Source organism: Bos taurus, chromosome 14, assembly GCF_002263795.3.
Source record: "Bos taurus isolate L1 Dominette 01449 registration number 42190680 breed Hereford chromosome 14, ARS-UCD2.0, whole genome shotgun sequence".
In the NCBI taxonomy this organism is placed as follows: domain Eukaryota; kingdom Metazoa; phylum Chordata; class Mammalia; order Artiodactyla; family Bovidae; genus Bos; species Bos taurus.
The window spans coordinates 31,164,574-31,180,559 of record NC_037341.1 but is presented as its reverse complement, the minus strand read 5'-3'; the positions used below and the strand labels follow the sequence as shown (position 1 = coordinate 31,180,559).

Below are 15,986 nucleotides of genomic sequence, written 5' to 3'. Positions count from 1 at the left end.
GGATTTTATCAGAGGAAAAGTGTGGGCTACACTTTCAGACAATTCTTTTCCTGCCCTATTATTGGGGAAACGTAGTAACAGCACTGAAACATTCAAAGCTGATGGCAAGGAGAATCCAGTAGGGGGAAATGGTGACCTGCCAAAAACTGTTCTGGTCCACGAAAACAGTAATGTGACCGATGCTTTACGGCCTCATTCCGCTAACCGACATCCACTCGGACTCTGCCTCGTGGATACCCATCAACCCCCGGCTGCTATGTCACAGAGGAGGGAGGTCGGCGCATGGCCACAGAGGAGCGCGCTTCCGGAGACCGAGCGACATTTCCCGTGAGCCGCGTCCGACCAGGAGCGTCTGTCTGGTTGCTCAGCAACCGCACCAGGAAGGAGGCTGGCACCCGCGATATTTACCAAACCTGAGTTACCGACCTGGCGCGTCCCACGAACGGTGAGATGCCTTCTGAGGCGAAGTGTGGGAACCGAGGAGGCCCTAGAGCCATGTTTCTCAAACTTGCCTGCCTGTGAGACTTTCCTGGAGCACTTGTTAAAATGCGGGTTCTTAACCCTTTTCTCCAGATATCTAGAATTTCCAGAAAAAAGTCTTAAAGTCCGTATTTCAAACCGAGGGCTAGAATCAGGCAAGGCTGGGAAACACCTCTAGGATAGGGAGACAAGGGTGGAGGGGTAGCCGCGAAGCTGAGGGAGAGGGATCTGTGGGTTTGAAAAAGGGAAAGCCTCATAGCTGGCAGTATACCGCTTCTGAGTTTGGAGCTACCTAAGGGAAATATACAAACCGAATTCAGAAAGGTCCCCTGCATCTGGCCTAGGCTGCTGGAGCCCAAAACGATAAAAGTCAAGGGGTCTACTAAAGTGGATTCCCCAAGCACTTGTAATAGAGCTGCTGATGCTGCTGCTAAGTCGCTTCAGTCCTGTCCGACTCTGTGCGACCCCATAGGCGGCAGCCCACCAGTCTCCGCAGTCCTTGGGATTCTCCAGGCAAGAACACTGGAGTGGGTTGCCATTTCCTTCTCCAATGCAGGAAAGTGAAAAGTGAAAGTCAAGTCGCTCAGTCGTGTCCGACTCTTAGCGACCCCATGGACTGCAGCCTACCAGACTCCTCTATCCATGGGATTTTCCAGGCAAGAGTAGTGGAGTGGGTTGCCATTGCCTTCTCCATGTAGCAGAGCAGGTCTAAGCTAACGTCCCTGGTGGCTCAGATGGTAAAAGCATTTACCTACAATGCAAGAGACCAGGGTTCCATCCCTGGGTTGGGAAGATCCCCTGGAGAAGGAAATAGCAACCCACTCCAGTACTCTTGCCTGGAAAATTCCATGGATGGAGGAGCCTGATAGGCTACAGTCCATGGGGTCACAAAGAGTAGGACACGACTGAGCAACTTCACTTTTACTTTAAGCTGTCCCCACTAGTGATCTGGAGAGATAGAGACATCCTATCAAGTGGATGCCTGAGATAACAGAGACATAGAGCAGGGATAAATTATGAAAAAGCAGTTTACAAAACTTTAGAAAATAATGAAACTCTTTTAAAAGAAAATCAGGGAAATCTCACAAATGTTGACATAACTATTTTTATTATATTGTTCTAAAGTGTATTCAAATCCAAACTAGGTTCAGTTTAAACTCCTGAAGCTTATAATTTCTCTAAAACAAACTATAGAACCAGTAACGGTGGATATTCTATTCAGGAGATCAATGGTGGTGTTTTGATGAAACCAAATCCTCTCTTGCGGATCTGACTGCTACAATGCACATTGTTTTGAGTCAACAGTCTCTATTATTGTGTTACTGGTTGATTCAATTCTCTCCCTTTCCATATTCAAACCCTTGGGAAGCTTGCCTATGACTTGTTGATGAGGTCCATTGGCCTTCCTCTGGTTTAATATATACTTCACTTATATACGACGTTAACCTCTTTCCTTTTCTAGTTCTCTGAGGAAATTAATTTCTGTACAAACACCAACTTGTGCACTGGAATGTAGAGACAGAGTCCATTTATAGCATGGTCTTCCGTGAAGATTCAGATGATCCAAAATTTATGTTTTAGCCCAGGTTAGAAAACAGAGCCTGAAGGAAAAACTCATGTGATAACACTTTTTCAGGGGTTGTAATCTCAGGGAAGCAGGAGAGAGGCAGGAAAGGACTAAGAGATAGAAGGAGAGCAAATTAAGAGAGTGTATAACCCAGAAGAACACCACATATTTTCAAAGGGACCTTTTGAAACCAATGTGTCTCCTAAAAGTCCATGGGGGGAAGAAGGGAGAAGTCATTCACGGCACCTGTCTCCCATTAGTCAAAGTCACTCTCAAAGGACATCACTTTCTTCATAGTATAGGGCTGCTCCTGCATGGCCACCTGTATAGCCATCTCCTGCCTCAGCTATAAGGGAAAAACCTTGGGTTGTATAACTTCTTTATGATATGCATTTTTACCATAGTTATCAGTGTAAAAAATGTATTTGAAGTTTCTAGAAAAGTTTCTAGAATTTTAAGATATGGGCCAAAGAAATCATATTTTTAAAGTATTTTAAATATTTTTAAAACAGTGCATTTCAACACATTAGGTACAGAGAATATAATTCCTAAAAGAATGACATTTACAGTATAAACAAAAATATTTGATCCCTAAAAATTTCTCAAAAAAAACACCTGTGTGGCCTTAATTAGAAAATTATAAAACAATTGAAAGTCATTTAAAGAAACATTCTAAAATGGAGACACATACCATAGTAATGGAAAAGATAATTCAGAGAGATGATGTGTGCATGCGTGCCTGCTCAGTTGTGTCTGACTCTTTGAGACCCTGTGGACTGTAGCCCACCAGGCTCCTCTGTACATGGGATTCTCCAAGCAAGAACACTGGCGGGGGTTGCCATTTCGTCCTCCAGGGGATCTTCCTAATCCAGGAATCAAACCTGCATCTCCTGTGTGTCCTTACATTGGCAAGTAGATTCTTTACCACTGATCCACCTAAGAAGCCCAGGTGTTAGTGCTTCACTAATTATTTCTAAATTCAATGCAATTCCTAATAAAATTCTGAGAAGATTTTTTATGGAACATGATAAGTTGATTTTTTTTTACATGTATATGAAAGAGTTAAGGAGGTGAGGATTCCAGAACTGCAGCAGAATAGGGAGCCTAAACAGCAGCTACATGGGTAGAACATGTCCACTATAACTATTTTAGAATGCTGGAGTCTGCTGAAGGCTTACAACTTCCAAGGAAGAATTAGATGATAAACTGCATAAAATGTGGTTCATTTCGGTCAATTTCAGATCTTACCTCTACAATAGCTACCCATCCCCCAGACCCAATCCTGTGCAGGAAGCTGGGCAGGGGTTTCTGTAGCATCTTGCACACAGCTTACAGGCACCAGGTGGGCAGAAAGCACACTATCCACCAAATATTGAGGATCTGCCCTCCTATCACTGACTGCTGCTTCTGGTTACAGAGATGCAGACAAAGAGGTGGCACCTCTCCCCACTCTTACAAACCCCATTCCCTCTGGCTGAGATGACTTTCAGGGGGATTTACAGGGCTACTGCCTCCCTTTCCCAGAGAAGGCAATGGCACCCCACTCCAGTACTCTTGCCTGGAAAATCCCATGGATGGAGGAGCCTGGTAGGCTGTAGTTCATGGGGTCACTAAGAGTCGAACACAACTGAGCGACTTGACTTTCACTTTTCACTTTCCTGCATTGGAGAAGGAAATGGCAACCCACTCCAGTGTCCTTGCCTGGAGAATCCCAGGGACGGGGGAGCCTGGTGGGCTGCCATTTATGGGATCGCACAGAGTCGGACACGACTGAAGTGACTTAGCAGCCTCCCTTTCTACTAACTTCCATTTATTTTTCTCTCTTTTCCTTTTTTGGAACAAGACATTAAAACACTAGGGCATTCAAAAGCAGCTGCACATAAAGGGAAAACCAGAAACTGCCCTGTACATGCCAAGAGAAAGGTTTCAGACTCAGGAAACACCTGAGAAGACCTAAGTTTACACCTCAGGCTGGTCCCCAGCACAGAAATAGTCTGTAACAATCAAATAACCAAAACAATAACAACAAACCATAAATTCTAGAGAAGGAGGAGAATCTGATTTTAAGAGCTACAATATTATTAGATTAAAATGTCCAGTTTTCAACAACAAACAAAAGGTATACAAGGAAACAGGAAAGTATGATCTATTCAAAAATAATCAGAGATTGTCCCTGAAAGAGACCTGATGGCAGATATACTAGACAAAGACTTTAAAATGACTGTATTAAAGATGCTCAAAAAAACTAAAGAGGTAGAGAAAAGTCAAGAAAATGATACATGAACAAAATGGAGATATCAATGAAAGGTAGAAAGCCTAAAAATGAATCCTGGAGCTGAAAAGTACAATAACTGAAATGAAAAATTCACGTGTGGGTTTCAAAGGCTGATTTTAACAGGCATAAGAATCATCCAATGATCTTGAAAAGAGGACCATGAAAATTATTAAGTCTAGGAATAGAAAAAGAAAAATACTGAGAAAAGTGAACAGAGTCTAAGGGACTTGTGATACAGCATCATGCAGACCAATATATGCTTTGTGGGAGTCCCAGAAAGGAGAGCAGGAAGAAAGAAAGAAGGAAGAGGAGAGAGGGAGGATTGAGCAGAGAGAATGTTTGAAGAAATAATGGCTGAAACCTTTCCTAACTTGATGAAAAACATGAATCAAAACATGCAAGCAGCTCACTGAACTCCAAGTAAGATGTACTCAAGAGACCCACACTGAGACACATTATAATCAAACTTTCAACAGACAAATCTTAAATGCAGCAAGAAATAACTCATTACATACAAGGAACCCCTAATAAGATTATCCACAAATTATTCATCAGAAATGTTCAGAAGACAGTGGGCGTATATATTCAAAGTGCTAAAGAAAAAAAGAATCCAGTATTGGCAAAACTGTTCTTCAAAAGTCAGGCAAAAATACATTTCCAGGTAAATGAAAGCTGAGGGAGCTCACTGCACTAGACCTGCCCTGCAACAGGGAGTCCAGCAAGGTAAAATGAAAGAACACTAGTGATTTGAAGATAGTAATTCGAAGCCATATAGAGAAACTAAGATCTCAACAAAGGTAAATACATGGACAATTATAAAAGCTGGAATTTTTGTAACCGTGGTTAGTAATTGCACTTTTTATTTTTCCATGTGACTCAAGAGACTTATATATTTTAAAACATGATTCTAAAATCTAGTATTATTGTAACTTTAGTTTTTAACTCTCCATATTTTATTATATAATTTAAGTAACTAATGTATTCAAAAGAATTGTTTTAGGTACACAGTGTATAAAGAGGTAACTTTGTGACATCAACAATCAAAAAAGGTAGGGCGAGAGCTATAAAGGAACTGAGCTTTATATATTATTTAAGTTGTGCTTAGCTGCTCAGTCATGTCTCACTCTTTGTGACTCCATGGACAGTAGCCCATCAGGCTCCTCTGTTAATGGGATTTTTCAGGCAAGAATACTGGGACGGGTTGCCATTTCCTCCTCAAGGGGATTTTCCCGACCTAGGGATTGAACCCATGTCTCCAGTGTCTCCTGCATTGCAGGCAGACTCTTTACCTCTGAGCCACTGGGGGAGCCCCTTTATTTAAGTTAAGCTGGCACATATTCAAATTAGAGTGATATAACTTTAGGATGGTAAATGTAATCCCCATGGTAATCATAAAGAAAACAGCTCTGGAATATACACAAAATAAAATGAGAAAGGAATTTAGTTTTACTACAAAAAATCAACTCAACAAAAAATAAGACAGGAAAGCAGAAAACAAGGGGCAAAAAGCTATAAGGCATATAGAAAATAGATAATAAGATGACAGAGACAAACAGTTATGCACCTCATGAGAAGCCATCAAAATATATGAAGTAAAAACTGACAACTGAAGAGATAAACAGATAATCCTACAGTACTAATTGTAGACGTCAATATTCTGCTTTCAGTAATGTCTAAAACAACCAGACAGAAGTAAGGAAATAGAGGTTTTAAATAACATCACAAAATAACTGGGTCTAACAGACACATACAGAATGCTCCACCCAACACCACCACCACACACATTTTTCTGAAATGCACATGGGACATTTTCCAGGATAAACCACATTAGTCTACAAATTAAATTCTGATAGATTCTAAAAGATAGATGTCATACAAAGTATCTTCTCTAACCATAATAGTATGAAGTCAAAAATCAGTAACAAAAAGAAAATTGGAAAATTAACAATAAGCAACACACATATGAATCAAAAAGGAAATCACAAGAGAAACTAGAAAATACTTAGAGATGAATGAAAATGAAAAACACAACATACCAAAACTCATGGGACACAATAAAATTGATACTAAGGGAAATTTATAGCTATAAATGCTGAGAGAAAAAACAAGAAAGATCTCAAATCAACACGCTAACTTTACAACTAAAGGAACTAGAAAAATAACTAAGGCTAGTAGAAAGAAGAAAATGATGAAGATTAGAGCACACATAAATGAAATAGAGAATATAATATAGCGAAAACCAATGAAACCAAAAGCTACGTCTTTGAAAAGATCAACAAAATTGACAAACTTTTAGCTAGATAGACTAAGAAGAAAAAAAAGACACAAAGAACTAAAATGAGAAATGAAAGTGGGGACATTACTATCAATCTACAGAAATGAAAAGTATTGTGAGAATACTATAAACAACTGTATGTCAAAAACTGGATAACCTAGATTAAATAGGAAAAAATACTAGAAACATAAAACCTACCAACACTAAATCACAAAGAAATAGAAAATCTGAATATACATGTAACTAGGGAGGAAATTGAATCAGTAATCAAAAATCTCCCAACAAAGAAAAGCCCTGGCTCTGATGGCTCCACTGGTGAATTCAACCAACCATTTTAAGAAAAACACCAAACCTTCTCCAAGTTTTCCAAAGCTCTGAGGAAAAGGGAACACATTCTTACTCATTCTGTGAGGCCAGCATTACTGTAATACCAAAGTCAAAGACACTGCAACAAAAGAAAACTACACATGTATATGTATGACTGGATGCCTTTGCTATTCACCTAAAACTATCACAACGTTGTTAGTTAAATCAGTTATACCCTAAACCAAATAAAAAGTTAAAGAAAAGAAAAAATTAAGAAGATGCAAAAGCCTGAAAAAAAAGAAAATTACAGACCAATATCCCTTACAAGCACTGATGCAAAAACGCTCAGCAAAACACTACCAAACCAAATTTAGCAGCATATTAAAAAGATTATACAGCATGAATAAGTGGGATATATCCCTAGAATACAAGGATGGTCAACATATAAAAACTGATTTACATAATATTTTATATTAACAGAACGAAAGAAAAAACAGATAATACAGAAAAAAATTTGACAAAATTCAACCACCTAAATTTTCACAATAGAAATACTCAACTAACTAGTAATAGAAGGAAACTACCCAGACATAATCAAAGCCACATATGAAAAACTCAAAGTGAACATCAGACTTAATAATGAAAAATTGAAAGCATTTCCTCTAAGGCAAGAATGCTCACTTTCAACACTTGTATTCAACAGCACACTGTAAGTTCTAGCCAGAAACATTTGGCAGGAAAAAGAAATAAAAGGCATCCAAAATGGAAAAGATGAAGTAAAATTATCTCTGTTTGCAGGTAATAGGATCTAAACCATAGAAACGCTAAAGATTATACATATACATACACACAAATGTTAGAACTAATAAATGAATTCAGCAAAGTAGCAGGATAAAAAGTCAACAAATATCAGTTGCATGTCTATACACAAACAAAAACCTGAAAAGGAAATTTTTTTTAAAAATTCCATTTACAGAAGCATCAGAAAGAATAAAACACTTAGGAATTAACCAAAAAGGTGAAAGATTTATATACTGCAAACTATACAACACTGCTGGAAAATAATTTAAGAGACAGAAATAAGTGAAAACATATCCCTTCTTCATGGCCTGGAAGACTTAACATTGTTAAGATATCAATAATACCCAAAGCAATCTATAGACTTATTGCAAGCCTTATCGCAAGCCTTATCTAAACCCCAGTGATGGGTTTGTGTGTGTGTTTTTTTTAAGAAACAGAAAAATGCATCCTAAAATTCATAAGGAACTCAAGAAATCCAAATATCCAAAACAATTTTGAAAAAGAACAAAGCTAGAGGACTTGTACTTCCTGATTACTGCAAAGTTATAGCAATCAAAACAGCATGGTACTGGAATAAAGACAGATATAAACCAATGGAATAAAATAGAAAGAAGTCCTTACATATACAGTCAAATGATTTTTGACATGGGTGTCAAGATCATTCAATTGGGAAAGGACAGTCTTTTCAACAAATGAAGCTGGGAAAGTTGTATATCCACATACAAAGAATGATGTTAGACCCTTATTTAACATCAAATCAAAGATTAACTCAAAATAGATCAAAGACCTTAATGCAAGACCTGAAACTATAAAACTCTTAGAAGAAAACAAAGAGAAAAAGCTCCACAATACTGGATTTGGCAATGATCTCTTAGAAATGACATCAACAAAACAGGCAACAGGATAAAAAGTAGGCAAATTATTATATTTCATGAAAATATTTAAAATTTGTGCTATCAACAGAGTAAAAAGACAATACAGAGAATGGGAGAAAATACTTGCTAGTAATATATCTGATAAGGAATTGATATCCAGAATATGTAGAGAACTCTTAAATCTCAAACGGGCAAAGAACATGAAACTGTTTGTAAATCATACATCTGATAGGGGTCTACAACTCAATAAGAAAACAATCTGATTAAAAATGGGCAAAGGACTTGAATACATTCCTCCAAAGAAGATAGGCAAATGGCCAATAAGCACATAAAAAGCTCAACATCACTAATTAGGGAAATGAGTATTGAAACTACAATGAGATACTACCTCATGCCCATTAGGATGGATACTATAAAAAAATACAGATAATAACAAGTGTTAGCAAGAATATGAATTACTGGAACTCTTGTGCAGTTGGTTGTAATGTAAAATGGTAAAACTACTGTGGAAAACAATAGCAGTTACTAAAAAAGTCAAAAGTAGAATTACCATATGATCCAGCAATTCTGCTTACATACATATACCAAAAAGAATTAAAAACAGAATCTCAAAGAGATTTTTGTACATCCATGTTCACAGCAGCATTATTCACAATAGTTAAAACACAGAATCAGCTCAAATGTCCATAGATGGGTGAATGGTAAACAAGATCTACTACACACATATTAGATCGATCAGTCGCTCAGTCGTGTCCAGCTCTTTGCGACCCCATGAATCACAGCACGCCAGGCCTCCCTGTCCATCACCAACTCCCAGAGTTCACTGAAACTCACATCCATCGAGTCAGTGATGCCATCAAGCCATCTCATCCTCTGTCGTCCCCTTCTTCTCCTGCCCCCAATCCCTCCCAGCATCAGAGTCTTTTCCAATGAGTCAACTGTTTGCATGAGGTAGCCAAAGTACTGGAGTTTCAGCTTTAGCATCATTCCTTCCAAAGAAATCCCAGGGCTGATCTCCTTCAGAATGGACTGGTTGGATCTCCTTGCAGTCCAAGGGACTCTCAAGAGTCTTCTCCAATACCATAGTTCAAAAGCATCGATTCTTCGGCACTCAGCCTTCCTCACAGTCCAACTCTCACATCCATACACGACCACAGGAAAAACCATAGCCTTGACTAGACGGACCTTTGTTGGCAAAGTAATGTCTCTGCTTTTGAATATGGAATCTAGGTTGGTCATAACTTTCCTTCCAAGGAGTAAGCGTCTTTTAATTTCATGGCTGCAGTCACCATCTGTAGTGATTTTGGAGCCCAGAAAAATAAAGTCTGACACTGTTTCCACTGTTTCCCCATCTATTTCCCATGAAGTGATGGGACCGGATGCCATGATCTTCATTTTCTGAATGTTGAGCTTTAAGCCAACTTTTTCACTCTCCACTTTCACTTTCATCAAGAGGCTTTTGAGTTCCTCTTCACTTTCTGCCATAAGGGTGGTGTCATCTGCATATCTGAGGTTACTGATATTTCCCCTAGCAATCTTGATTCCAGCTTGTGTTTCTTCCAGTCCAGCGTTTCTCATGATGTACTCTGCATATAAGTTAAATAAACAGGGTGACAATATACAGCCTTGATGTACTCCTTTTCCTATTTGGAAACAGTCTGTTGTTCCATGTCCAGTTCTAACTGTTGCTTCCTGACCTGCATACAAATTTCTCAAGAGGCAGATCAGGTGGTCTGGTAGTCCCATCTCTTTCAGAATTTTCCACAGTTTATTGTGATCCACACAGTCAAAGGCTTTGGCATAGTCAATAAAACAGAAATAGATGCTTTTCATATACTGGAATATTATTCAATAGTAAAAAAGGAAGGAGGTTCTGACTTACATTACAACAAGGATGAACCTTGAGGACATTCAGTTCAGTTTAATTTAGTTGCTCAGTCGCGTCTGACTCTTTGAGATCCCATGAACTGCAGCACACCAGGCCTCCCTGTCCATCACCAACTCCCGGAGTTTACCCAAACTCATGTGCATTGAGTTGGTGATGTTGAGGACATTATGCTAAGTGAAATAAGCCAGTCACAAAAATAAAATATTATTCCACTTATATGAGGTTCTTAGAATCATCAAAATCATAGAGACAAAGTAGCATGGTGGTTGCCTGGGCCATGGAAAACAGGTAAGTATAGGGAGTTATCGTTTAACAGGAATAGAATTTCAGTTTTACAAACTGAAAAGAATACTAGAGATAGACTATGGCAATGGCTGTACATTATAAATATATTTAGTAAAACTGAACTGTACACTTATAAAATGGTAAAGATGATCAACTTTGTATTTTATCATAATAAAAAAATTGGAAAATAAAAGAAAAGAGTTAGGAATCAAGAGTAATCAAGGTGGAGAGATACTATTAAGCAGAAGCTATATTTTTTTAATGTAGTAAAAGGTATCAAGAAATTTTTTGTTCGTGTTTTATGCTTTTTGTAGCATATAAGTTAACTCCTTCCGTATCCTAATTTTAAGAGAAAGACCTGTATTTCCTTCTAAATATATTAAAGTTTTGCTTTGCACATTTTGGTCTCATCTAGAAGTATTTTCACCACTGTCCGATGAATACACTAAAGGTTTTCACACCGTGTGTTCCTGATTTTGGACACTAAGGTACTATGGTACTAAGGTACTATGAAAAAAAGAGCCAGGAGGCCTGGTCTCATTTTCAACTGTCACTAACTTGATTGGTTTGAGACAAATCTCTGGCCTTTAATTTCTTCATGGGAGAACACTAAATGATACTGAGGTCTTTTTCAACTCAAAGAGAGAAAAATGATCCATCCACAATAACAAGTCAACACTAGGGAGAGTAAAAGATTTAAAAGTAAAACTGAATTTGCACTGTAATTTAATTTAATTTTGGTGTTTTATATCTTTTTATGAAAAGAATTGAAACTATAAACTTAAAAAAAACATAACCCTAAAACTGCTTGTGAACTACTTTATCAATAGTTTTATATATTAAAAAGTCAAAGTAATTTTTCCTAAATTGCTGTGTACATAATACTCCTTTTTTTCTTTGCTTTTTAGCAAGTTGGGCATAAAACAATACTTAAACCGCTTCTTAACATGGTTATCAGAAGAGAGCTATTGCCAAGAGTTTGATTTATAGAGAAGTCATGGTTCGACTGACTTTGGATCTAATTGCCAAGAACAGCAATCTTAAACCCCGAAAAGAAGAAAACGTTCTACAATATCTGAAGAAAATAACTCATATAAATTTTTCAGATAAAAATATAGATGCAATTGTAAGAACTCTGAAATTATTTCTTATTTTTATATAATTAGCAATGTAAAGTATAGAAATTGGTATATCCAACTAGTTCCCAAGATGTGGCTGTATTTTAAAAGATCTTAACTTAATGAAAGCTGGGATATTTTTTAGCAGAATTTCACTCCTACCTCTTGCCTACTTACTCTAACTCTACCACAACACAAAAAATGATAGATTCTTTAAAAATATCTTTAAGTATTTTCTTACCTTCAAAAGTAAGTAGTGTTCATTTATATAAAGACATATAAAAAGAAAGAAATTGACTTTAATTCTTTCACATAGAAAAACCAAGGGTGATGTCCTTTCTCCCTTTTTTTCCTAGACGTAAGTGTTAGTCAGTCAGTCCTGTCCAACTCTCTGTGACTCCCTGGACTATAGTCCACCAGGCTCCTCTGTCCATGGGATTCTCCAGACAAGAATACTGGCGTGGGTAGCCATTCCCTTCTTCAGGGGATTTTTCCCGACCCAGGGATTGAACCCAGGTCTCTCATATTACTCCGGCAAATTCTCTACCACCTGAGCCACCAGGGAAGCCCCCTATACATACTATACCTATAGTCATATAGTTTTACAATAATGGGTCATATTGAATGTACTGTTTTCATTTTTTTAATGAGATCTACAAGATATTACTAAAGAAATTAAAGGATATTTAATGGTGTTCCCTTCAATCGCATTATTATAGCTTATTAATCCACTGTTCTTGAATACCTAGATGATTTCCAGTGGTTTTTCAATATTCCAAACCACACAGTTTATTTCCAGTCCTACAGAAAGATTAAGCCCTGATTCATAATGTTGAAGCAATAATTGGTTAGATGCTTTAACTTCCAGAGGAGTCTAACTGTTTCCAAGGAAAACTGCTTGCACTGGGAAAACCTTTCTTAGCAAAAACAATTTTATTGATAAGGTTACAGAATACTAAAGCCTAGAACTAATATTGTAAGCATTCTGGTCTTATTTTGACTGTGCTAAGAATGGGGGAATTCTGTTCTTTTATATTAACCTTAATGAAATGTATCGAATGATAGAGTGAAAAGCTTTCTTGAAAACGACCCTCTAAGTTTTCATAAGAAATTAAGTATGATCTGTTTTTGTTTTCCTTTTAGGAAGATCTCTCTCTTTGTAAAAATCTTAGTGTTTTATATTTGTATGATAACCGCATTAGTCAAATCACTAACCTGAATTATGCCACCAATCTGACCCACTTATACCTACAAAACAATTGTATTTCATGTATAGAGAACCTCAGGTCATTAAAGAAACTGGAAAAACTGTAAGTGCTTTTATTTCTCAGTAATGTAATTGTCATCATTACAGTAATATTTTTGCATGCAAGCATTTCCTTTATCTGTCCCATTTTTATTCCTCTGCAGTATTACTGTTATATATGTAATACTTGATAATTTGTATTCTGTAAGCCCTGGTATGCTTCTTTTGCAGGAGGGTGAGTTGTCTCAAGGGCTTATAGGGATATCTAAAACATGCTTATTTAGGCTCAAATGGTGAAAAAAGTGTCCATGGAACCCAAATGAGTTCTGTGCCTTTCAGAATCACACATCTCAAAAGGGCAGGGTCATAGAACTGATAATGTTGATGTAGATTTGACTGTAAAAGGCATTACTGCCTATGATTTTAATTAAACAATGGGGCCCAGTGGATCCAATTTCCCCATATTGGAAGAACTATCACTGCTTTCCAAAAAGCAGGCCAAGGTCTCAGAATGGGGGGAAGAAGTAAGGTGGGAGACGCTTATTAAAACTTCATATTGCTGTATAAAACAGACATGCAAAAAGGATTTACTATGTAACACAGGGAACTATGTTCAATATCTTCTAATAACCAATAATGGAAAAACAATCTGGAAAAAAAATATATATATATAATTGGGTCACTTTGCTATACACCACAAACTAACACAATACTGTAAATCAACTATATATCAATTTTTAAAATGCAGATTTCTGGGTTCCAACCTAGGTAACCAAATCAGAATCTCTGGCAGTTAGGCTCAGAAATCTTTACTTTTAAACCTGTAACTCAGATGATTCTTATGCACTCTAACACAAGAGGAGCACAGATAGAGAGGACTAGTCCAGTTCTCTTATTTTAAAAATGAACATTTCTCAGAATTAATTAATTATAAGAAACAAATAAACAAACCTTTCACTGATTTAATACAAAAGAACATTCTGCATGTACAGATGACCTTTGACTACCGAGGCTTTTCAATAGAAAACACTATAGAGCTGCATGGTCCATGGTCCAGTTGGTAGATCTGCAAATATGAAGTAATCAGGGATAAAGAGTGCCCACTCTAAGTGATATGCAAATTTCACTACATGAAGGTCAGCGTCCCTAACCAGACCCCATACATACACCCAATATTCATTGGTAAACTGTATAATTTTCAAATAGTTCAATGATTTTGTTATGTTTTCATCATACACATAGACCGTGATGTCTCAGAATGCCTCCTTAAAATTTTGTTTTATATTTTGCAGATATCTGGGAGGCAATTACATTGCTGTCATAGAAGGCTTAGAAGGACTAGAAGGACTAAGAGAGCTTCATGTTGAGAGTCAGAGGCTCCCCCTTGGAGAAAAGCTCGTGTTTGATCCAAGAACCCTTCATTCTCTGGCAGTAAGGCTGCATTTGAGTATTCTGACAAAGACTATAGTGACCAATGGTTATAATGAAAAAAAAAGAAAGGTGGTGAAGGTTTATCTGGACATTGTACATACTGTGCATGTTTATATGGTCAGTTGAGAATTTAAGGGCTAAAACTAATTTTTCCTACATAATTTATTTGGCTGCTCTGGGTCTTAGTTGCAGCACAGGGGATCTTAGTTGCGGCATGGGAAATCTAGTTCCCTGTCCAGGGATTGAACCCCGGGCCCCCTACATTGGGGCTTCCTTGGTGGCTCAGACAGTAAAGAATCTGCCTGCAATGCAGGAGACCTGGATTCAATCCCTGGGTGATGAAGATCCACTGGAGAAGGAAATGGCTACCAACTCCAGTATTCTTGCCTGGAAAATTCCATGGAAGGAGGAGCCTACCAGGCTACAGTCCATGGGGTCACAAAGAGTCGGATACAACTGAGCGACTAACCTTTCACTTTCCCCTACTATGGGAGCATGGAGTCTTAACCACTGGACCACCAGGGAAGTCCTGGGTAGTGCTTTAAACTGGAAAAGAAAGGAGTGACCTGATTTCTATCCTATCCTCCCTACTCTCCTATAGAAACAACTATGTTTCAGCTCAACCTCAGCTGAACCAAGCAGACTTACCCCACTGTGGGGATGGCTAGTTCTATTACAAATTGCCACTGAAAATACTTTTGCTTGCTCATTTTGGCATAGATTCAGGCAGATTCTGAAATCCTATTTGAAAGGAATACTTTTAAAGCTATACTTCAAGTCCTGAAAAGTATCAGGAAGTATCTTCTCTAAAGGTGGGATACCTGAGTGAGTTGTCTCCATCTTGGTAGAGAATCCTGGGCCTTAAGAGTTTAGATGCCTCTGATTTAGTGTTGCTCTATTATATACTTATGTCCTCATTAACAGCTGATTTTGAAGTTCTTGTTGATTGGTAATTATTATTTTACCTGGCTCCTGAACATACAAATTACCAAGAGAAAACTATATGGAGAGATACAGATAAAAATACAAACAAGATATTCTTTCAATTCTTGATCATGTTTCCTATTTAGAAAAACAAAGATGAAAACTGTTTCTCCCTAATCTTAGTGATATTTAACACAGAAGGATAATTTGCTTAAACTAAAATAAGCATTTTTTCTACAATGTGTTATTTGCTTATTGGGACATCTTTTTTCTCTCTTTCCTTCTTTCTTGGCTTCTATCTATAAATTTCTCTCATATCTTGGAAGAGAAAAATCAGATTTATGAAGGAACTTTAGACAAAAATAGTAAGTTACATTACAATTACCATAGTCCTAAAAGTTTCATCAGAAAAAGAAATGGCATAAAAACAAAACTTCCAAGGATTTTTATTTTCTTGTCTAAAGAGGAAAACAGCCTGAACTGATCAATTAAAAATTTTTCACAGATTAGGATTT

At 37.4% G+C, this 15,986-nt stretch overlaps 1 protein-coding gene across 9 annotated transcripts in view; it reads left to right on the top strand.

The window, feature by feature from the left end:
* PPP1R42 (protein phosphatase 1 regulatory subunit 42) overlaps window positions 1–15,986 on the top strand; it is a 46,423-nt gene that overhangs the window by 1,246 nt on the left and 29,191 nt on the right. For 4 of the 9 annotated variants that reach the window (XM_059893151.1, XM_059893152.1, XM_005215463.5 and 1 more), the window contains 3 exons: window positions 11,661–11,878; window positions 13,014–13,180; window positions 14,409–14,547. In XM_059893151.1, coding sequence (XP_059749134.1) covers window positions 11,750–11,878; window positions 13,014–13,180; window positions 14,409–14,547 — 435 coding nt within the window. In that variant the 5' untranslated portion in view covers window positions 11,661–11,749. Of the gene's footprint in view, window positions 1–100; window positions 446–11,660; window positions 11,879–13,013; window positions 13,181–14,408; window positions 14,548–15,986 lie in introns of those variants that run through there. The other 5 variants (XM_025001455.2, XM_005215462.5, NM_001075238.3 and 2 more) reach the window with 4 other exon arrangements.